This window comes from Pomacea canaliculata, linkage group LG13 (assembly GCF_003073045.1).
Source record: "Pomacea canaliculata isolate SZHN2017 linkage group LG13, ASM307304v1, whole genome shotgun sequence".
Classification (NCBI taxonomy): Eukaryota; Metazoa; Mollusca; class Gastropoda; order Architaenioglossa; family Ampullariidae; genus Pomacea; species Pomacea canaliculata.
This window is the reverse complement of record NC_037602.1, coordinates 8,361,068-8,384,194: the sequence shown is the minus strand read 5'-3', so window position 1 is coordinate 8,384,194 and position 23,127 is coordinate 8,361,068. Positions and strand designations below refer to the sequence as shown.

At 40.5% G+C, this 23,127-nt stretch overlaps 3 protein-coding genes across 4 annotated transcripts; all 3 read right to left on the bottom strand.

Moving 5' to 3' along the window:
- Positions 1–2,325: 2,325 nt before the first annotated feature.
- On the bottom strand, positions 2,326–5,326 carry LOC112554458 (15-hydroxyprostaglandin dehydrogenase [NAD(+)]-like). 2 transcript variants are annotated; one of them, XM_025222238.1, is made up of 8 exons: positions 5,213–5,326; positions 4,793–4,886; positions 4,261–4,384; positions 3,806–3,912; positions 3,349–3,445; positions 3,088–3,164; positions 2,675–2,820; positions 2,326–2,566 (listed from the first exon to the last, which is right to left on the bottom strand). In XM_025222238.1, the coding sequence occupies exons 2-8, from the start codon at positions 4,883–4,885 to the stop codon at positions 2,359–2,361; spliced, it is 852 nt and encodes a 283-aa protein (XP_025078023.1). In that variant the 5' UTR covers position 4,886; positions 5,213–5,326; the 3' UTR covers positions 2,326–2,358. The 2 variants fall into 2 exon arrangements, with proteins under 2 accessions (XP_025078023.1, XP_025078024.1); XM_025222239.1 differs by lacking the exon at positions 5,213–5,326 and having other exon boundaries at positions 4,793–5,027.
- A 335-nt stretch (positions 5,327–5,661) lies between these two features.
- On the bottom strand, positions 5,662–10,202 carry LOC112554461 (15-hydroxyprostaglandin dehydrogenase [NAD(+)]-like). The gene is made up of 7 exons (XM_025222241.1): positions 9,970–10,202; positions 9,099–9,222; positions 8,565–8,671; positions 8,182–8,278; positions 7,674–7,750; positions 6,757–6,902; positions 5,662–6,648 (listed from the first exon to the last, which is right to left on the bottom strand). Exons 1-7 carry the CDS (start codon positions 10,060–10,062, stop codon positions 6,441–6,443), a joined length of 852 nt encoding a protein of 283 aa, XP_025078026.1. The 5' UTR covers positions 10,063–10,202; the 3' UTR covers positions 5,662–6,440.
- A 7,318-nt stretch (positions 10,203–17,520) lies between these two features.
- Positions 17,521–23,014, bottom strand: LOC112554459 (15-hydroxyprostaglandin dehydrogenase [NAD(+)]-like). Its single transcript, XM_025222240.1, has 7 exons — positions 22,656–23,014; positions 21,291–21,414; positions 20,757–20,863; positions 20,084–20,180; positions 19,543–19,619; positions 17,876–18,021; positions 17,521–17,767 (listed from the first exon to the last, which is right to left on the bottom strand). Exons 1-7 carry the CDS (start codon positions 22,746–22,748, stop codon positions 17,560–17,562), a joined length of 852 nt encoding a protein of 283 aa, XP_025078025.1. The 5' UTR covers positions 22,749–23,014; the 3' UTR covers positions 17,521–17,559.
- Between the last annotated feature and the right edge of the window lie 113 nt (positions 23,015–23,127).

Below are 23,127 nucleotides of genomic sequence, written 5' to 3'. Positions count from 1 at the left end.
TCTGGAAAGAACAGTTAAGTCGGGCAATGTCTTATTATTCTGAAAACACCGCCTGCGAGTATGGAGCTCTGCTGTGTATACTATTATTTCTGTAGTTTGTGTTTTGCTGCAGTCCAAAGATAATAGTCATCCTCATTCCGATCTTTCTTTCACAAAGAAGATTCTAAATCACAAGCATTGCTTGTTATTTCATATCACTAAATCAATAACAAACAATGATATTCATGTAGTTATCATCTCTCTAAATGAAAGAACTTAACCTCAGCTACATAAGTGTGTACTCATCTTGATTTTTTCCTCGGTTTTGTTTCGAGGTTATGTGTAAAATAATGATAGAATTGTTATTTTTGACAATTTTGTCTAAGACAATCTTCCATCTTTGTTTAACCTGGTCAAAAGGTCAAAATGGAACCTGACCAATCCTTGCTAATGACCTATTATGTCTACTCAAATTGAAGGGTGACACCAGGAAGTGGTCAAGCTGTGTAATGTCTTTCAAAAGATGCTTTCAGACAAACTGTTAACTAAGTACAAAAAAAGACCAACACTGATGAAATATTGTCATGTTAGTTTACTATACAATACACAGACCTATATAATTCATGACAGTTGAGAACAAAAAAATAAGTCTTTCCTTAGGTAAAAATAGTCTCTGATGAATGTTGTGTAATTGTGAATCTTAAACTTTTAATAGCAAAAGTACATGCATGTCATATTTAAGGTAAAAATTATTACCCACAATATACAAAGGTTACCTAGAAATTTAAATGTTGGCAAGTACAAAATGAATTTTAACGCCTGTTGCTGCTAAGAAAGAAGCTTAAAGTATCCACTTGCAAATACTGGACCAACAGTCTATGATGTGTTAGTTAGGTCTTCGTTTACAAGAGAACGGAGAACAGGTAGATGGCTAATCTAAGGACTACGGACTAGCCTCAGAACCTACTTGCCAAAACTTTTTCTAAAAACCACACTTTTGTGAAAGCCATTCTCATTGACTGCAAAATATCATCCAAAAATTCAAAGGTGTCTAACGCAAAAACTGCAAACTGAAGTGTGTTTATTGGTGGCTAGTGACAACCAAATAGAAGACAAACACCCTGCCATGCTTGGTTGGCATGTATTTAAAATCTGAAAATGCTTTCACAGTTGCAAACTGCAATAACTAAAAGCAGCAGCCTGTCTCTGGGATGTTAGTTAAAATAAATGCGTGTCCAATGGTCTTTGATTTCAAGACTCAAGTATGTGCCTGAGAAAACATTACACCTCTCTACTGTCAGAGCCAAAGATTGATCAACGTAAATTTTTAAAAGTTGTATTGTAATCTTTCTTCCTTGATACTTTTGTTTGCAGTACAAAATATAAAATAACAAAGGAAATGATCTTTTTATGCCAGGCACACCAATGGACAAAGCATTGTCAGTAGCTTTTGAACAAACTGACACAAAGGCTTATTTTGAAGCATTCCTGGTAAACACGATATTGATGTCTGCCTCCTTCTCGGGTTCGGACTCTCATTATTAGCACAATAAAGCAAAATCAGGAGGAGGGATATAAGAAAGGGTTCTTGAAAGTGATGACTCGTATTATTCAATCATTGCTGAGTTCTGTCAGTGAGTACATCGCTCAAACTTTAAAGCTGTTTATGAGTTTAGCAAAATTGGTTTGGTGGGTGATTATTGCTGTTCGTCAACTGCAGCCAGCCCGCCTGTCCTCGCATTTAGTTTTCTTGTGTTTAAACTGCTTTGCTATGTATTTTCAGTTAGAAATGTGCAATTTATATTTCATTAAGATCAGCTCACGACCGTTCTAGCCAGCAGCTTTTTAATCCGTTTAAATACAATGGCTGTGCTTGACAGACCGTAAAGAGTGACGCAGCCGCCAAAAGTATTTTAAATGTAGTTCCTTTGTTGATTTTTCCACTGAACTTCAGGACTGTCATTTTTTTCATGAAAAGGGACGAGTGGCTGGGGCAGTCAGATATCTTTTCCATCGTTAAGGCTAAATCCTGACTGCATTTTGAGCCTTCCATTTGGATATAACACGAAGATACCCGAAAAATGACAGACAGACGGGTGGGGCCGAGGTTATACCAGCTGAAACTAATGGCCCCTGTCTTCAGCGAGAGATTATTTGGGGCTAAAGATGTTGTAGTGTGAACAAATTCAAACTCGTCGAAGATAATCTACTGCACTCCCTCTATGAAATATAGTATTAACAAACAGATGCATTAACAAGATTCATGTATTTAATAATATTGAGCAATAATATAAAATTTGTATTCAGAGCAGGATCCGTTCAATAATATTTTATATAAAACAGAACCTCAATCCCAGACTTCTTTATTTCATTGTAGACCTAAGTGGCTTTGCCAAGTTTGGCAGCAGCCAATTCCTCAAGAATCAAAGGTTTGTCGGCAGGGACTGGGTCAGAAATGCCATCCTCATCCACAAGCATTCTCTTTAGATATCGCCCTGCCTTGAACTGTGGAGATACTTCCATAATGGCGCCGTTGTTGTTTTCATTCTGGAGAAGCCGCATAAAGGCTCCAGCCACATCTTCCAGTCTGTAAACAGATGGAGCCATAATATAAACACGTGACAGTCTAGAGCTGAGTTGAGCAGTCAACAGTAGGACTACATTTAAAATACTGTTTCTGGCTGTATCTACTTACTCAATCACGCCGAAAACATCAAGTGTGGCCAGAAATACATCTTTGTCAATAACTTGTTCTTCTTTCGGCGAAATGAAGTTTGTGTTGACACCAAAGGGACAGAGGCTAATCCATCGGACACCCTGTTCTTTCTGGTAAACACTGAACTGTGAGAAACAGCATTCGTGTGGTATAAATTTCATACAAAAATAATCGGGATAGTGGATTGTTTTCAAATCTACATTCATGTGTGTGGGTTATTACCTATATCCCTAATTGCTAACAGTAATCGTCATTATAACTGTGCCACGAAAAGGTCTACATTTCACCGAGTGTGCTACGTCTTTGGTCCACGTGTCACACTTTCCTAGGTTTCTGTGGCTATGCCCTCGGCAGTTTTCGGTATTTCAGAAAGTCTGAGTGTGATAACTTACCGCCATGCTTTGCATGTAACCGATCATTGCATGTTTGCTGGCAACATAAACTGGGGCGACACAAGAGCTTATCAGACCTGGAAACAATGTAAACCTTGATGAGTTATCACTTACGGTAGGCAGAAATATTCTACCAATTAATGATGCATTGCTCGCTTATAATTAAGTTATCTTCTTTGATGCTTTAGCTATCATTCATGCGATTCAAGACATGCTTTAGCTACTACACCAACCGTGTGTAACGGTCTTTAGATGACGTACCTCCCATCGACACAGTGCTGACAATGACACCACCACGACCTCCGCGGTCACGCCTCATGTGTTCCAGGGCCAACTGACTTCCTCGAATCTGAGCAGTCTGTAGATGGTACACCATGTTTGTCATTCCATGTTATAAATCGAATAAAACAAGGATAGATATATTTTCCTTTGTCCTTCGTCCTTCGTTGAAAGGTAAGAAGTCTTCATGAACTTTTCTCCATAAAAGCTAAAGCATTAAACGCCGCATTCGATTGCATCAAATGATGGGAGGGGGGGTAGTTAAAAGAAGATTTTTGTTCATTATAACTCCTCTCAATCATGACTGCTACTTTTGACTTAGCTTCATATCGTGACACGATGGATATAGTAAAACTCAATAAATTAATAAGCGCAAAATGGTGCATATAAGCTCTCTCTTTCTCTCTCTCTCACACACACACCCAGACATGTAACCTACAGTGTTGATGGCGATCATCTTCTCCGGCACACTCTCGTCCATGATGCCCGCATTGTTGCAGCAGACATCCACAGCCCCGAAGTTCGAGACAGCCATATCAAATGTAGCTGCAAGCAGAAGGCCAGGATGACACACCAAGCACATTCTGATTTATATTTTTTGAATAGAAACACCAATGACAGATTCCAGACACTATAAAAACTATATGGTATCTATACCGACCTACCGTTATCTCTGTTTCATGAAATATTTATAAATTCATGTGTGTAGATAGTATATCTGCAGATGTAAAAAAAAAAATACTAGTTTCTTGGCATGTACGCGCACACGCAGGCACACACACAAACACAGAGATACAAACACACATGTGGCTCAATTGTTACACGAATAGCACTATTTATAAAGTCAACATTGTACACTGGGATAGAAAGAAACATAATCCTAGAAAAACTAACCTTTCAACTGGTCAGCCTTAGTGACGTCACACTGCTGAAAGATGACCCTGTCGTCGCCATACTGTTTCCTCAGCTCTGACTCCGTCTCTCGACCTACTGACTCGTCGATGTCACAAAAGAGGACCTGCAATTAGTTATATCAGGAGAACACATTTGACACCTAGTGATTACACCAGGCATGACTGGAGAGAGTTACCGCATAGATGCTCAAGTAAAAGTAAGAATAATAAATAAATGACATCAGAAACACTGAATAACAATAACATTCTGATACCAAACACATTCACTGAACATAGGTAAAAAAATATACACGGGTAATGAAAACTAGAGTGGGACATTAAATGTAAAAAAGTTAAAACAGTCTGAAAGAGATTGCTGATTTACTTCAACCCACGTGATGAAAAAAAACCTCTTTGTATCCTCAAAGTTTGAACATCTAGGCACGATGAACTTAACTCCAGTTAATATAATATACATTGGTGCCATAAACTTGATAAGACTACACAAATGACAAAATGCAGACATTACTTACCCTCGCCCCGTTGGCAAGCAGAGCTTCTATGATTTTTCTGCCGATGCCCCTGGCACCTCCAGTGAGAAAAACTCCTTTGCCGGCGATCTCCATGCTGATGTAGAATAAAACTGTGTTGTGTGACCGACTTACACACAGTATTAACAAACTGTTGGCTGCTTATATCGTTGAAAAGTGGTCACGTGACGTGTACAGTGTTTTTGAACTGACAGCAGTGTGCACAGAAGAACTAATTACTCTTTTGAAAGGTTGACTTGACCTAGGTCATAACGTTCTCTTGTCGTGTGCAGTGGTTCTTTCTTTCTTTTTTTTATTTTTTATGTCGGTGATAGAAAGTGCTCGAAAGTGACAGATGGTGACAAGGCGAAGGACATTATATTGTGCTGCATGAGTAGTGTATTATGAATTTAGGAAACTTACTTTCTTCCACTGAAAACCACCGATATCGCCAAGTGTAGTGCACTTTAGGCAATCTCCCTGCACGCACACGAACCCAGTGCCAAAGGACGAAGAAAGTACAGGTGAGGGTCAGTGAGAATGACACGTGACTGAATTGGAGAGTGGAAGAAAATGTCGTCTGCTGAGAGTTAGGAGAGCGTTGTCTATAAAACCAGTGATTTGAGTATTGTCTCCATTGGTTCCATATGTGTGTTCTTCGTGAAAATTTATGTTTTTCTATCTGTGCAGGTAAAGGTTATTTAAGACGTGGACTAGAGCTCATTTAAACAACAAGAATCTCTCTCTCGTTTACTCTCTTTCTCTCCGTCTCATCCCACTCTTTCTCTCGTCTCTCATTATTGAGACCATGTACCTTAATTTTTTTCTGAATTTCTCTCTTTATTTTTTTTTCCTCTGTGTGTGTTGAGAGAGAGAATCAATCCGTCAACCATCTAAAACAAATATATAACAGAAAAAAAGACGGCTCTCCCTTCTTTTATTGTGAGGTCGAGGTATAGTACATCTGAAGTAAACATATTACAAATCCAAAATCTTAGTCTGACGTCTATGACGATCAAAGGGACTACTTTCTATGAAACATACATGTCATTATTCACTTGTTGTGCTTATTTGCTAATCACTTAGCAAAGTTCGAATTGATCGTATTTTGAGCAGTACATTTGGAGAGCACATTCACTACGAAATCATAGAGAGAAGGGCAGACGGACAGACCCACAGACACGGAGACCAAAGGAAAAGAGAGACCAGTGGTGAAAGATATGATTGCAGACAAACCGACAAAGCAGCGACTAAACCATAATAGTCTAAACTTATAATCTTCATGTCTTCAACGGTGAAAATGACAGTCGCCTGTCTGTAGCAAGACAACACTTTGAACTAAAGATCTCCTGGACTGGACAAATTAAAACACAACAAACGGAAATATTGCATTCTTTCTATAGGATATTGCGAACTTTACCATTTAAAACACGGGCAATCTTATAAAAGTAATACATTTATAAAATAAAGAATTTTACTAACAAAATAATATAAAATTCATTTAAAAGATTTTTTCATCTTAATTACTAACATTGACTAAGTTACCCCAATGGGTATTTGAATAATTTGGAACATTACAGTTCAACATTTACTTCGACATTAAGCGGAACCAAGATCACAGAATTTTTTTTTTTTTTTATTCGTTGTAGACTTAAGGGGCTTTGCCGAGTTTGGCAGCAACCAATTCTTCAAGAATCAAAGCTTTGTCGACAGGGACTGGGTCAGAAATGCCATCCTCATCCACAAGCATTCTCTTTCGATATCGCCCATCCTTGAACTTTTGAGACACTTCCATAATGGCGCCGTTGTTGTTTTCATCCTGGAGAAGCCGTATGAAGGCTCCAGCCACATCTTCCGGTCTGTAAACAGATGGAGCAATAATATAAACACGTGACAGTCTAGAGCTGAATTGAGCAGTAAACAATAGGACTTCACTCAAAGTACTGTTTCTGGCTGTATCTACTTACTCAAGCCATCCGAAAGCATCAACTATGGCCAGAAATATATCTTTTTCAATCGCTTGTCCTTCTTTCAGCGCCATGAGGTCTGTGTTGACACCCGAGGGACACAGGCAACACCATCGGACACCCTGCTCTTTCTGGTGAACACTTATCTGTGATAAAAAACAATCATGTTTTATAAGTGTCACACAAAACAAATAGGCGATTACCCAGAGAGTTTACAGTGAAGAAATGTCAAGATGGACCAAAATGAACCGGTCGTTGGATGGGATAGCTACTGGGAAAAAACTGTTTTGACTGTTTCGTACTTTCTTTGTTTTTTTCCTAGTTGGAGCTCCAAACCTGATAGTGGAGGCTTCAAAGAGAACTTTCTGCAGAAGTGACTGTAATAAAAGAATTTCATCTCTAAGATAAAATTCTGGTTTAAATGTGTTTTAATGTATCTATGTGAAACAGGTTACTAATTTTGTGAGATTAAAGCTGTTGAATATTATATTTATTTATTAAGTCTCGTCCGAAAGTAACTACAGTGACAGAGGGGCTAATTTTTTCGGGGTTAGTTTTATGTGAGAGCGGTACCCATCTGCTCTCCCTCGCTGCTTTACCTTCCCCAGGGTTGATTGTGTGTCTACTGTATCACTTTTCTGGACAACAGACTTTAGATAGGGCAACATAAAACACGCCCTTTAAACAGTATTAAGACTTCCGTCTACTTTCAAAACCCATTTCAGCTTTGTGGTCAGATCGTTGGATGAATGGTCAATTTTCAAATCCACGCTCATGTGAATGTAGTATAACCTGTCACTAACTGTGATAGTCGAGTGGGCTACGTCTTCGGTCCACGTGTTACATCTGAAAAAAAATTTGCAACTAATAGCTCAAAAGTTTTCAGCAGTTTTAGCAGTCAGAGTGTGAAAACTTACCGCCATGCTTTGCATGTAACCAATCATTGCATGTTTGCTGGCAACGTAGACTGGGATGTTGTAAGAGCTTACTAGGCCTGGAAAAAATGCAAAGCTTGATGAGTTAAATGATTTAATGTAAGCAGCAGTGTTCAGCCTGTTAGTGTTGCATTGCTCGCTTGTCATTAATTTTTCTTTTTCTTTTGAAAGAGGTTTACATTTTCAACAGTCAATACGCGGCTGCATTTTAAATATCAGTAATATGCAACTTATTGATCTAAGAATCAGCAGAACGCTACAACGTGCACACAGCTGCACAGCTGCCATCAACCCAGCTGTGTCGACCCGCGTAGAACAAGCGTATTATGTCATACTGCCATGAAAGACATTGTTTAGTCATCGCTGCCATGTAATTCTGACTTCTCCCATCATGCATGCCCTGTAAGACATTCTTTAGCTACAATAATCCGATGTGAGACATACTTTAGCTACTACACCAACCGTGTGTAACGGTCTTTAGATGACGTACCTGCCACCGACACAGTGCTGACAATGACACCACCACGACCACCGCGGTCACGTCTCATGTGTTCCAGGGCCAACTGACTTCCTCGAATCTGAGCAGTCTGTAGATGGTACATCATGTCTGTCATGCCATGTTATAAGTTGAATTTAGCAAGGGAGACAGAAAGAAAGGGAGAGAAAAATGGTAGAGGAGATGTCTGAGAATATTGTTCTTTATCCTTCATGGAAAAGTTGAAAATGCTTTGTGAGCTATTCTTGGATTACTTTTTTCAAGACTTCTCCAACCTTACAGTAATATATTATAAATTGAAAATAAATAAAGGCAAAGTTGTTTTATTAAGCTCTCTCTCTCTCTCTCACACACACACACACAGAAATGGAACCTACAGTGTTGATGGCAATCATCTTCTCCGGCACACTCTCGTCCATGATGCCTGCATTGTTGCAGCAGACATCCACAGCCCCGAACTTGGAGACGGCCATATCAAATGTAGCTGCAAGCAGAAGGCCAGGATATCACACTAAGCACATTCTGATTTATAGTGGGAAAAAGAAACATTCATAAGAGATTCCGGCCACTATAAAATAATCTAAATGTATCTTCTGACCTACAGTTACCTGTTAAGAAAATTATTTATAAATGTGGGGGCGAAAATGTTATATCTTCGTGGAGAAACAAGAGAGGCAACTGTAGACTTATCAGCTTAATGTTCGCATGCTACATCGTTTATCTCAAAATCCTAATTACACTTTATACCCCAAAACATTTTTCAACAAACATCAGAGATGTAGTCGGAAATTTCTGAAAAGCACGCGCTGACACACACACACAGACTCCCTCCTTCGCACAAAACAACATATGGATAGCACCGTTGACAAAGTCAACACTGAGCACTCAGATCCTTTACAAACTAACCTAACCTTTGAACTGGTCAGCGTTAGTGACGTCACACTGCTGAAAGATGACCCTGTCGTCGCCATACTGTTTCCTCAGCTCTGACTCCGTCTCTCGACCTACTGACTCGTTGATGTCACAAAAGAAGACCTGCAATGAGTTATATGAAGAGAACACATTGTACACCTATTGATTACACCAGGTAGGTATGTTTGGAGATGTTGTGTCTGTGAACAGCTTGGATGCTCAAACTGAGATGAGGTAAACATTTCCCAACGACTACACTGTTGACTATTTTCCTTTACTGTAGGTCGGGTACCACAAGTATGATTGTACGGACAGGACTAGACATGGGGCAAAGATGCACGAGTAAAGCAATAAGATATTCTATCTTAGAGCTATATATTTATGCGTGTGTCCATGTCTTCACCTGTAAATGAATATTTATTATGGCATACAGAAAGGTACATCAGTAATCAAGCTAAAAAGATAGCTAGGGTATCCATAGCTTTAAGGTGATAATGGCTGAATCCTTCCCTCTACTTTTACTATCTGCACGGAAAGCCTCATGTCTAGATGACTAGTAAAATGTTAATATCGTTGATATCTTGGTTAAACATTAAAGGACTAGTGCATGCAAATTTGTTTATGATGATTGGGTAAAGCTCAGTGCAAGATACTATTCCACACAATCTGTTTCATTCTAGAAATATGCACCTACCTACATCACGATACCCGTAGTAACTGAACCTAGGTTAATATAATTCACATTAGTACTTTGACCTTTATAACGGTAGACTAACCTGTCTGGGGCGTTGTCAATAGTTTGAACATTTTTTTAATCACCTGTTTACTAACAAGTTTCCTACCCAAATGAGAAATGCAGACATTACTTACCTTCGCCCCTTTAGCAAGCAGAGCTTCTATGAGTTTTCTGCCGATGCCCCTGGCACCTCCAGTGAGAAAGACTCCTTTGCCGGCGATCTCCATGCTGATGTAGAATAAACTTGTGTTGCGTGACCGACTTACACACTGTATTAACGAACTGTTTGCTGCTTATAGCGTTGAAAAGTGGTCACGTGACGTACACTGTGGTGTGTGCAGACGACACAACTTTCTCCGAGGGCGACAGATGGGTAATACAAGAAAGTAGCATCAGGACGTGTGTAAACTGGCTGTGATGTGCACAAAATAGTCCACTAGACTTCTAGCAGCACTAAGCGCTCTATTTACTTGTAACCTTTGCTCTTCGTCTGCAGTCTGCAGGAGAGAGTAGTTGTCGCGAATGGTCTGTATGTTAGGGTGTCTCTCACTTGTAGGGTCTTACACCTGATGCATTTCATTATTTGGTAAAAAGCAAAAACTTGTTTATTGCGTTTTACTTCGTGTGTATAGTAAACAAGGCTAACCGACACTTTTACACTTTAATAATAAGTATGAAGGGGACGCTACCGAGAAGACATGTAACACCAGCGAGACCAGTGCAAGGGAGGGAAGTCTCGCCGGGAGCAGGCGACCACCGAGTTTAGCCCCGGACTTCATGGCATCTTTAACATCCATCTTCAGATTCTCTCAAGTTTATCTTGTAAGCTTTGTGGATTAAAAAAAAACTTAAATATAAATTTATTCTGATGTGTGCGCAATGGCATCTACAAATGACAGTTATTCAGCTTTCAGTTTAAATTATAGCGATCACCCTAATAAGTGAATAGGAAAAGATTTAATGCGAAAACATTTATCAAACTGACAAACCAGGTCATAGACGCTAGTTAGTGAACTATTTTTAGGAAGAGTATACACAATTAAATAATATACGTGTACTGGATATTACTGATGACAAAAGGGGAGGCGAACGATGACAGCAAAATGTTGCAACAGGCTACAAGAGGACAACATGGACCTACTAAGTGTATGTGTATGTGTATGTGTATGTGTATGTTTATGTGTATGTTTATGTGTATGCGTATGCGTATGCGTATGCGTATGTTTATGTGTATGTGTATGTGTATGTCTATGTGTATGTTTATGTACACGCGCGCGCTTTTGTGTGTGTGTGTTCAGAGAGAGCTTACTTACTTCTCAAAGAATGAAAGTAACTACTAGATTACACAACAATTCTTTATTTCAAACAAATTTTACACACAGACTTCACAGACAGTTCAGTTTGATTGTCACAGATTATGCGCAACAGCTTTGAGAAAGTCTAAAACATCCTCCTGTGCGTACCTTGCAACAAGCGCTTGCAGTCGTGTGTTGACTTTTTGGTACTGCTTGTTTGTTCGCATCCTGACGCCCATGGCAAGCTGTTCCATCATAAGCTCGGTGCTTGCCTGCTCCTTGCGTATAACTTGCTGACAAGCCTGCCAAGTGTTGGGTGCGTGACAGACATTCGCTTATCAAAGGCACGGTGCCAGCCTTCGACCGAGTTATTAGTTCTGGGCAGGTTGTCTCCCACACGATTGTAGACGTTCCACATGGCGTCCTCGCTGCACAAAGCCCAGCCATGTACTTTCAAAGCAGGCGAGGAAGTCTGAAAGCGTCTCGTCAGTGTCGGCATCCAGCGAATCCATGAGCTGTTGAAACGCCTCGATGACGTCGTCAGGAGGCACGAAAGCCAAGGCCTGGATGGTCTTGATGAGAAGAGAGTTCTCTGGCTCCAAGTACCAATCTTGTAGTCCAAGCGACTGGAGGTTTCTCCAAAGACATTGGCCAAAGTGAAAAAAACACCCTTGCACGGCTGTGGTTGGGAAGTGTTCACTGATGCTGTTTAATGCGGCTCGTTCAAAATGTATTGTGATGGTCTCTGGGTTGAGACCTCTCTGGCCGTTGAGGTTAGTAAAGATCGCGTCCTCGGTTTTCGCATCGCCAGAAAATTGTGACGTTGTCGGCTTTGGTGCGGTCCATGACATAGGCGTAGCCTTCGTGCAACAGCTTTCGCTTATTCCTCTTTGTGAATGTCAATTCCATCTGAAATGCACCAGATGCACTAGATAAGTTCCAAAGTTTAACGTGATGTTACTAATATGCTCCAGCAGACAGACATATACAGACACAGAGGCAGGAGTGTAGAGTTGACATGTGAAAACCAAAGTAGACATTGAGGGAACCTGCGCCCACATACACATATCTATATAATTTTTGGTTTTGTGGTAGAATTGTACAACGAGCTGAAAGCTTTAAACGTTTAATTACTTCTCAGAGAGAGACAGAGAGAGAGAGACAGAGAGAGATGCTTACTTACTTCTCAGAATCTTGCACATGTGTAACCAAGTGGTGCGTGGTGAGGGGAGTCGAACAGTGACCACAACAGTCCAGCACTCAAATCAGAAAGGCACGGCTGCGTCCCTTGTCTCGAGCTTTCACTTCTCAGTTTTCTCTACTGTCCTTGCGTCTCAGCTCTGCCCTTATATACCTATCGGGCGGGTACTTTTTGCGATCCTTCGCGATCGCATGCATCAGCACTTTTTTTTCTATGCATCAGCATCAGCACTTTTTTTTTTTCATGCATCAGCATCAGCACTTTTTTCTCCATGCATCAGCATCAGCACTTTTTTCTCCATGCATCAGCATCAGCACTTTTTTTTCATGCATCAGCATCAGCTCTTTTTTCGCGTGCATCAGCACTTCCGCCAAAACCTAACAAGCGCTGGACTACCAGCCCTCTACACATGAATGAATGAAGCACTATCTCGAGGGAACGTGAGACAGATGACAAACAGAAATATTGTCCAGGTGGAAGGTGAACGTGAGAACTGGCAGAGACACACATTGATACAATGGCGAGAGAAATGTGTGAGCTAATGGTTCATAGGAGGAGGGATAGTGCGAGAGAGTTCACTGATACATTGATACAATGGCGAGAGAAATGTGTGAGCTAAGGGGCGTCACACACTTGACTTCGGCTAAAGGTCTCGCGTGAAATGCCGAAATATTCGTCGACAAAACGTCCGTCGGCTGAGGGCCCCGCGCCGAAACCTCCGTCGACGAAACATACGTTGGCTAAACGTCCGGTTGGCAAAACGTCCGGCTCCGAAACGTCCGGCGTCGAAACGTCCGGTCGACAAAACGTCCGGCGTCGAAACGTCCGTCGTCGAAAAGTCCGTGTACCGCGAGACTTATATTACAGACACCTGAGAGCAAACACTTTCCAGCCACTTTGTTGAATTACTCTGAGCTCGTCGAAAGGGACGAACGCACTGAACCCCAGCAGCAGCTCACACGTCACACTGTTGTTGGCTGCGTCACGTGACGTCTTGAAGTTGAAGGCGAAGCAGTTGTCGGTCTGCGCACACTTCACTGAGCATCTGGCGGCAGAAACGGCTTCAAACGATTTGTAAACTTTTCCGACTGCTCGGGGGTTGTCCATAAAAAGCGAATAAACACCTGTAATGAAAAAAAAAAATTTTACGAGTAAACATGATGTTGGAATATGGTTTAGTTATCCAATAAATATTTGTCTGAAAGTAATTAATATTCTGCATAGAGCTGAATCAGAATGGTTTGCATCATGCACGAACACGAAGGCCAAACCATCTTGCTCACAGGGACAGAGTTCTTCTAAATTACAGAAAATGTGGTTTCTGGAGAGCGCTCTTGTGTGTGTGTGAGAGAGAGAGATATTTCCTTAAACCAACGTTCATAAAGAACTTTGATATTTGTATTAAGAAAAGTTTGTCTTTTAAGATATTAATTACGCAGTTCTCAATTCTCTCAGGTGTGTTGCATTCAGTTCAATTCCTACTGACTTACATGTCGTGACTGAGTTCGCTGCAGCAGATGTCCCCTGTGCAGAACTTTGTAAACATCCGATCCCACCGACTGGAAAAATTCGTTTAAACAAAGAGAAACATCATGAAAACTTACAAAACATTTCTTAGATTTTTTTTTCCAACTACTGATAAATCTCCCTTTAGCTATCAGCAGAGGCGGCGCTAGGACTACGCGGGGCCTGGGGCCGACCATCCGCGCGGGGTCGGGGTAACGGAGTACGTGTATCAACATCCCTATTGATATGATGCCGGAAGCAATGATTTATATACAGTTAGATAGGCTGGATTAATTTCGCGAAATAACGCACGAATTTAGTGTTTTAATTGTTCGCAACCTTTCCCACCGTTTGTGACAGTAGCGGTTTTTTCTTAAAGAGAAATAATATGGTGACGACAACTTAAGGTGCAGAGGGCTGATGTGTAGGTACCTTGGTACAGTGATCGACGGGAGGCTCTCTTTTAGTGATCACGTGAACCAAGTGTACACAAAGGCCCAGCAACGGCTGTACCTTCTGAGGAGACTCTGCAGCTTCAATGTCAGCTCTGGGGTGCTGGAGACTGTGTACAGGTCTCTTGTTGAGAGCATCCTCTCATTCAACATCGCTGCCTGGTATGGTCACCTACTAGTCAACGACAAGGCAAGGCTGGCCAGAGTCATCCACCAGGCACATAAAATTATTGGTCAAGCACAGCTGCCACTTTGTGACTTGTACCTTCATGCAGTCAGAAGGATGGCACATAACATCATTTCTGACCTAGCCCACCCTCTCCATCCCAACTTCCAGCTGTTGCCATCAGGCAGGCACTATTAAGTGCCACGTGTACGGAAAGCTGCCTACCAGAGGTCCTTAGTGCCAGCAGCCATCACCATCCTAAATAAAGTGACAAGGACTCAGGAGGAATTCAACACACTCTGAAGAGAGGAGGGTGCTGACATCCATTATCAGCCATCACCTTGTTGAATGTGCGCTCTCTTTCGCACAAACAAGACGAGCTCTCAATCTAAATAATTAATGAAATGCAGGGATTTCTGTCACAGGCCAATAGATGACATAGATGACAATTTGTAATGTTGTTTGCCTGCAGGTGATGAACAGATAGTAGTGATTATGTGTGCTTTAAATGTCTGTATGAGTATGTATGCCTGCCCTTGTGAACAAAAGAACAATTTCTGTCTTGGGGTCTCCTCGACAGACAATAAAGTCTGATTTCATTTGATTTGATTTAATAAACTGCTTGTTATTATTGCCGGGTTTAAAGTTAAGACATGGGTTCAATAATTTGCTTAATTAGAACTTAGAAGTGTTTACTGAACGTCAATTTTTTGGTCACAACTTGTTTAGCACAGCTGGCAATAAGTCATAAAGATGACATCGGGGCTGAAGCGCGGGGCCCCTTCCAGAGCGGGGCCTGGGGCGGCCGCCCCACTTGCCACCCCCTAACGCCGCCTCTGGCTATCAGATAAAAATTAATGAAACAAAATAAAATAAATAATAATTATAAAACAACCGACTCTCCTAAATTAAAGCTACACTAGAGTCATCTAAAGTTTATTGTCAGAATAACGTACAGGAAACGAAAATGGAGAAGTCATACCTGCTTTGTCGGCAAATACACGAAATTCACAAATGGTCAAAACCTCGAGGTTATATTTCAACAAGCTGACGTAGCGGCCTATGATTGGCTGAGTGCAGTTCACTTTGATTCCCGAGTTGGGAACTGAATCAGTACGATTGAAGCACTGCTGACCTTCAGTGAAAGGGTACATCACTGGATTTGTCAGTGACACTCGGACTTGAAAGTTCCTCAGCCTGCTGCCTGCAACAAAGCAAGTTAGTGTTTAAAGAGTTTCATTGCTCTTGGCTCCCACCCTGACTCTTAAAGGAGGTTTGGAACAAACAATTGAACGAACGAATAAAATGGTACATTCAAAGACATAAATTTTCTATAGCGTATTAAAACCATTAGAAGTGAGGTTACATTGTCTCCTAGCCCAATTGATACCCTAACCTGATAACCCTAATCCTAACCCTCACCTTAAAGTGAAACAAAACGGAGGAAAAAATCAAGATGAGTACACACTTATGTAGCTGAGGTTAAGTTCTTTCATTTAGAGAGATGATAACTAACTACATGAATATCAATACATTATTTGTTATTGGTTTAGTGATATGAAATAACAAGCAATAATTCTGATTTAGAATGTTCTTTGTGAAAGAAAGATCGGAATGAGGATGACTATGATCTTTGGACTGCAGCAGAACACAAACTACAGAAATAATAGTATAGACACCAGGGCTCCATACTCACAGGCGGTGTTTTCAGAATAACAAGACATTGTCCCGAGTTAACTGTTCTTTTCAGAGTGCTTTTCGATGTGGGATTAAATATCAGGCATCATATAGGAAGAGTGTTAATTTTTGCACGCCAGGACTGTCATATTTTGTCATGAAAAGGAACGAGTGGCTGGGGCAGTCAGATATCTTTTCCAGCTAACTGACTGCATTTTGAGCCTTGCATTCGGATATAACACGAAGAGACCCAAAAAATGGCAGACAAACGGGTGGGGGCCGAGGTTATACCAGCTGAAACTGATGGCCCCTGTCTTCAGCGAGAGATTATTTAGGTCTTAAGATGTCGTAGTGTGAACAAATTCAAACTCGTCGAAGATAGTCTACTGCTCTCTTTCTGTGAGATATAGTATTAACAAACTGTCGCAATAACAAGATTCATGTCTTTCATAATATTGAGCAATAATATAAAATTTGAATTCAGAGCAGGATCCGTTCAATATTTTATATAAAACAGAACCTCAATCCCAGACTTCTTTATTTCATTGTAGACCTAAGGGGCTTTGCCGAGTTTGGCAGCAGCCAATTCTTCAGCCATATCAAATATTTAAACAACAAGAATCTCTCTCTCTCTCGTTTACTCTCTTTCTCTCCGTCTCATCCCACTCTTTCTCTCGTCTCTCATTGTCGAGACCATGTACCTTAATTTTTTTCTGAATTTCTCTTTATAATTTTTTTCCTCTGTGTGCGTTGAGAGAGAAAATCAATCCGTCAGCCACCTAAAACAAATATATAACAGAAAAAAGACTGTTCTGCCTTCTTTTATTGTGAGGTCGAGGTATAGTACATCTGAAGTAAACATATTACAAATCCAAAATCTTAGTGTGACGTCTGTGACGATAGAAGGGACATATAATACGAAATTGTAGAGAGAAGGGCAGACGGACAGACCCACAGACACGGAGATCAAAGGAAAAGAGAGACCAGTGGTGAGAGATGTGATTGCAGACAAACCGACAAGGCAGCGACTAAACCATAATAGTCTAAACTTGCGGCTCCCTGTCTTCATCGAGATATGAAAATGGCAGCCGGTAGCAAGAAAACAAGTTTGAACTAAAGATCTCCTGGGCTGGACAAATTAAAACACCACAACAATCGAAAATATCTTATTGCATTTTTTTCTATAGGATATTGCAAACTATACCATTTAAAACATGAGCAATCTTATAAAAGTAATACAGCTATAAAATATATAATTTTACTGACAAAATAATATAAAAATCATTTAAAAGACTTTTTCATCTTAATTACTAACATTGACTAAGTTACCTCAATGGGTATTTGAATAATTTGGAACATAACAGTTCAACATTTTCTTCGACATTAAGCGGAACCAAGATCACAGAATAGTTTTTTTCGTTGTAGACTTAAGGGGCTTTGCCGAGTTTCGCAGCAGCCAATTCTTCAAGAATAAAAGCTCTGTCTGCAGGGACTGGGTCAGAAATGCCATCCTCATCCACAAGTATTCTCTTTCGATATCGCCCTTCCTTGAACTGTGGAGACACTTCCATAATGGCGCCGTTGTTGTTTTCATCCTGGAGAAGCCGTATGAAGGCTCCAGCCACATCTTCCGGTCTGTAAACAGATGGAGCCATAATATAAACACGTGACAGTCTAGAGCTGAATTGAGCAGTCAACAATAGGACTACACTTAAAGTACTGTTTCTGGCTGTATCTACTTACTCAAGCAATCCGAAAGCATCAAGTAGGGCCAGAAATGTATCTTTTTCAATCGCTTGTCCTTCTTTCAGCGCAATGAGGTCTGTGTTGACACCCGTGGGACACAGGCAGCACCATCGGACACCCTGCTCTTTCTGGTGAACAGTTAGCTGTGATAAAAAAACCAATCATGTTTTCTAAGTGTCACACAAAACAAATAGGCGATTACCCAGAGAGTTTACAGTGAAGAAATGTCAAGATGGACCAAAATAAACCGATCTTTGGACGGGATAGCTACTGGGAAAAAACTGTTTTGACTGTTTCGTAGTTTGTTTTTTCCTAGATGGGGCTCCAAACCTGATAGTGGAAGCTTCAAAGAAAACTGTCTGCAGAAGTGACTGTATTAAAAGAATTTCATCTTTAAGATACAATTCTGGTTTAAATGTGTTTTAATGTATGTATGTAAAGCACGTTACTAATTTTGTGAGATTAAAGCTGTTGAATATTATATTTATTTATTAAGTCTCGTCCGACAGTAACTACAGTGACAGAGGGACTATTTTTTTCGGGGCCAGTTTTATGTGGGAGCTGTACCCATCTCCTCTCCTTTGCTGCAATACTTTCCCCAGGGTTGATTGTGTGTCTACTGTATCACTTTTCAGGACAAAGGATTTTAGATAGGACAACATAAAACACGCCCTTTAAACAGTATTAAGACTTCCGTCTACTTTCAAAACTTATTTCAAACACATAGTGTGAAAACTCTATGCAAAAAGAACACAGTAAGGTTCCCGTTTGGTCCCAGTGATGCTCATCCTGGGTCAGCTTGGCAGGGGTCAGGGGTCAGTATTTAAAGAGTGCTACGAGTGGCTTTGTGGTCACATCGTTGGATGGGCACCCGTCACGCCTCGCCTACACGAGATAAGGGAGCAAACTACCCACAAGATGGAGTAGCGGGCTCACAACACCACACTTAGTGGCACAGCTCTGTTGAGAGCATGAGAACACAAGGCTGGGAATAAAGACAATCAGCCTCATCCTTTGATGACAGGCGGTTGGGACACACGGGTGACTAGGACACGTATGATGAGCTGAGATCAGTAAGCGTTGACCTTTTGCACCTCCGTCGTTTCCTCTACGACAGCTTGTGCGCCGTTTGTTGTTGTTGCCATTTAGTATTCGTATCTTGGTATCTGGGTCTCATTGTAATCATTTGGAGGATTGTTTGCAGTCCGACGAGACTCAGCAAACTAAGTCACGTGCCACTAAATATCGCAAATGAAAGAAACACGTCAGAAAACCATCGAGATATGTTCAGAATCAATTTAAACGATATTTGTCTTCACCTACGACATTTCAAAATAATCGGCTAATCACAGACTTCTCTCCACCTACCTATCCAATCATACACACACATCCTTTTAAGTTACAAATGCCCGCCACATATCGGTGCACATTAAAAGCATCCGAAGCGAAAACAAAAACGGCGCACGATGTGTCGTACTGATGGATGAGCATGTGGTCAGTTTTCAAATCCACGCTCATGTGAATGTATTATAACCTATGTCACTAACTGCGACCAGTGATGGTGGAGTGGGCTACGTCTTCGGTCCACGTGTCACATATGAAAAAAAACTTGCAATAGCTCAAAAGTTATCATCAGTTTTAGCAGTCAGAGTGTGATAACTTACCGCCATGCTTTGCATGTAACCAATCATTGCATGTTTGGTGGCAACGTAGACTGGGATGTTGTAACAGCTTACTAGGCCTGGAAAAAATGCAAAAGCTTGATGAGTTAAATGATTTAATGTAATCAGCAGTGTTCAGCCTGTTAGTGTTGCATTGCTCGCTTGTCATTAGTCATTAATTTGTTTTTGTTTTTTTTTTGTTTTGTTTTGTTTTTGTTTTTTTTTTGTTGTTTGTTTGTTTTTTGTTTTTTTTTTGAAAGAGGTCTACATTCTCAACAATCAATACGCAGCTGCATTTTAAATATCAATAATATGCACCCTACTGATCTAAGCATCAACCGAACGCTACAACGTGCACCCAGCTGCACAGCTGCCATCAACCCAGCTGTGTCGACCCGCTTAGGACGAGTTTTATGTCATATAGCCGTGAAAGACATTCTTTGTCATGCATGCCTTGTAAGACATTCTTGAGCTACAATAATCCGATGCGAGACATATTTTAGTTATCACACCAACCGCGTGAAACGGTCTTTAGATGACGTACCTGCCACCGACACAGTGTTGACAATGACACCACCACGACCACCGCGGTCACGTCTCATGTGTTCCAGGGCCAACTGACTTCCTCGAATCTGAGCAGTCTGTAGATGGTACATCATGTCTGTCATGCCATGTTATAAGTTGAATTTAGCAAGACAGAAAGAAAAAAAGGGAGAGAAAAATGGTAGAGGAGATGTCTGCGAATATTGTCCTTTGTCCTTTATCCTTCATTTAAAAGTTGAAAATTCTTTGTGAACATCTCGCTATAAAAGATTTTAATCTGTTTCAGCATAAAACGCCGCCTTTGATTGTATGAAATGTTGTCTGTTCTTGGTTATAAATCGATTGTTTTTCGTTATATCCTATCTCAACAAATCCTGAGATGATTGATATTGTTAAAAGAATCAATAAGGACGTGAAAATAATTCGCACAGTAAAGAGGCGATAAAAAAAAAGATGGGCAGAGCTGCGCTTCAGACAGATTCCTTGAGACGCACGCTATTACACTTCTTGGATTACTTTTTCAATTACTTCTCCAACCTTACAGTAATATATATATAATAAATTGAAAATTAATAAAGGCAAAGTTGTTTTATTAAGCTAGCTCTTTCTCTCTCTTCTCTCTCTCTTCTCTCTCCTCTCTCTCTCTCGCGCACACACACAGAAATCGAACCTACAGTGTTGATGGCAATCATCTTCTCCGGCACAGTCTCGTCCATGATGCCTGCATTGTTGCAGCAGACATCCACAGCCCCCAACTTGGAGACGGCCATATCAAATGTAGCTGCAAGCAGAAGGCCAGGATATCACACTAAGCACATTCTAATTTATACTGGGGAAAAAGAAACATTAATAAGAGATTCCGGCCACTATAAATAATCTAAATGTATCTTCTGACCTACAGTTACCTGTTAACAAAATTATTTATAAATGTGCGGGTGAAAATGATATATGTACGTGAAGAAACAAGAGAGGCAACTGTAAACTTGTCAGCTTAATGTTCGCATGATACATCATTTATCTCAAAATCATAATTACACTTCATACCCCAAAACATTTCTCAACAAACATCAGAGATGTAGTCGGAAATTTCTGGAAAGCACGCACTCACACACACACACACACTCCCTCCTTCGCACAAAACAACATATGGATTGTACCGTTGACAAAGTCAACACTGAGCACTCCGATCCTTTACAAACTAACCTAACCTTTGAACTGGTCAGCCTTAGTGACGTCACACTGCTGAAAGATGACCCTGTCGTCGCCATACTGTTTCCTCAGCTCTGACTCCGTCTCTCGACCTACTGACTCGTTGATGTCACAAAAGAAGACCTGCAATGAGTTATATGAGGAGAACACATTTTACACCTAGTGATCACACCAAACAGGTATGTTTGGAGATGTTGTGTCTGTGAACAGCTTGGATGCTCAAACTGAGATGAGGTAGACATTTCCCAACGACTACACTGTTGACTATTTTCCTTTACTGTAGTGCGGGTACCACAAGTATGATTGTACGAATAGGACTTGACATGCAGCAAAGATGCACGATTGTTTGTAATCCAATACGATATTCTTAGGGCTGTGTGTGTGTGTGCATGTGTTTATATGTAAAAAAAAATTATTGCGACATACAGAAAGTTACATCCGTAATCAGGCTAAAAAGATAGCGAGGGTATCCATAGCTTTAGGGTGATAATGGCTGAATCCTTCCCTCTACTTTTACTATCTGCACGGAAAGCCTCATGTCTAGATGACTAATGAAATGTTAATATCAATGATGCATTGGTTAAACATTAAAGGACTAGTAGATGCAACTTTGTTTATGATGATTGGATAAAGCTCAGTGCAAGATACTATTCCACCCACACTTTTTCATTCTAGAAATATACACCTACCTACATCACGATGCTCATAGTTAATCTACATTTCCAGCACTCCCCTTGCCCGAGGCCTTTACAGAATAAACATATCACTATATTGACATTCGTGTTGTTCTCGTCTTTCTGTGCAGTGTGATGTTTGTCCGCTAGTATTTCGAGAACAGAAATAAAGTTTTCGGGAAAAAGTATCTTGCTTCAGCTTTACCCAATCATTAGACACACAAATTAGTCATTTAAAATTCAGATTGCGCTGACTGCAACAACATTATATAACATTACAGCAACTGTAAGCAAATATGAAACTGATTTGAAATACTTATTTCCTATCTAAATTTGTATACTTTGTGTGTACGTACATATAGGCAATATATACATAGGTACACGTGGACAAATACTTGAATTGAAGCTAGAGTGAGCCATAATTAAGTGTAAAAAATATGCATACCGTAGATAAGACAGTTTGAAAAAGAGTCTACTGATTTACTTCAATATGTGATGGAAAAGAAAAATGAGCATTCAAAATCTTGGCTTAGTGAACTGAACGCAGGTCAATATAATTCACAATAGAACTTTGACCTGTATAACGGTAGACTAACCTGTCTGGGGCGTTGTCAATAGTTTGAATATTTTTTTAATCCCCTGTTTACTAACAAGTTTCCTACCCAAATGAGAAATGCAGACATTACTTACCCTCGCTCCTTTGGCAAGCAGAGCTTCTATGAGTTTTCTTCCGATGCCCCTGGCACCTCCAGTGAGAAAAACTCCTTTGCCGGATATCTCCATGCTGATGTAGAATAAACTTGTGTTGTGTGACCGACTTACACACCGTGTTAATGAAATGTTTGCTGCTTATCTGGTTGAAAAGTGGTCACGTGACGTGCACTGTGGTGTGTGCAGACGACACAACTTTTTCCGAGGGCGACAGATGGGTGCTGGGAAATATTCAAGAAAGTAGCATCAGGAGGTGTGTAAAGTGGCTGCGATGTGCACAAAATAGTCCACGAGACTTCTAGCAGCACTAAGCGCTCTATTTACTAGTAACCTTTGCTCTTCGTCTGCAGTCGGGACTTTTTTTTTTTTTTTTTGCTTTGTATCTAGGTCAGCAGCAAAAAACCGAAAGAGGAAAAGGTCAAGGACATTTTATGGTATTACATTCGTAGCA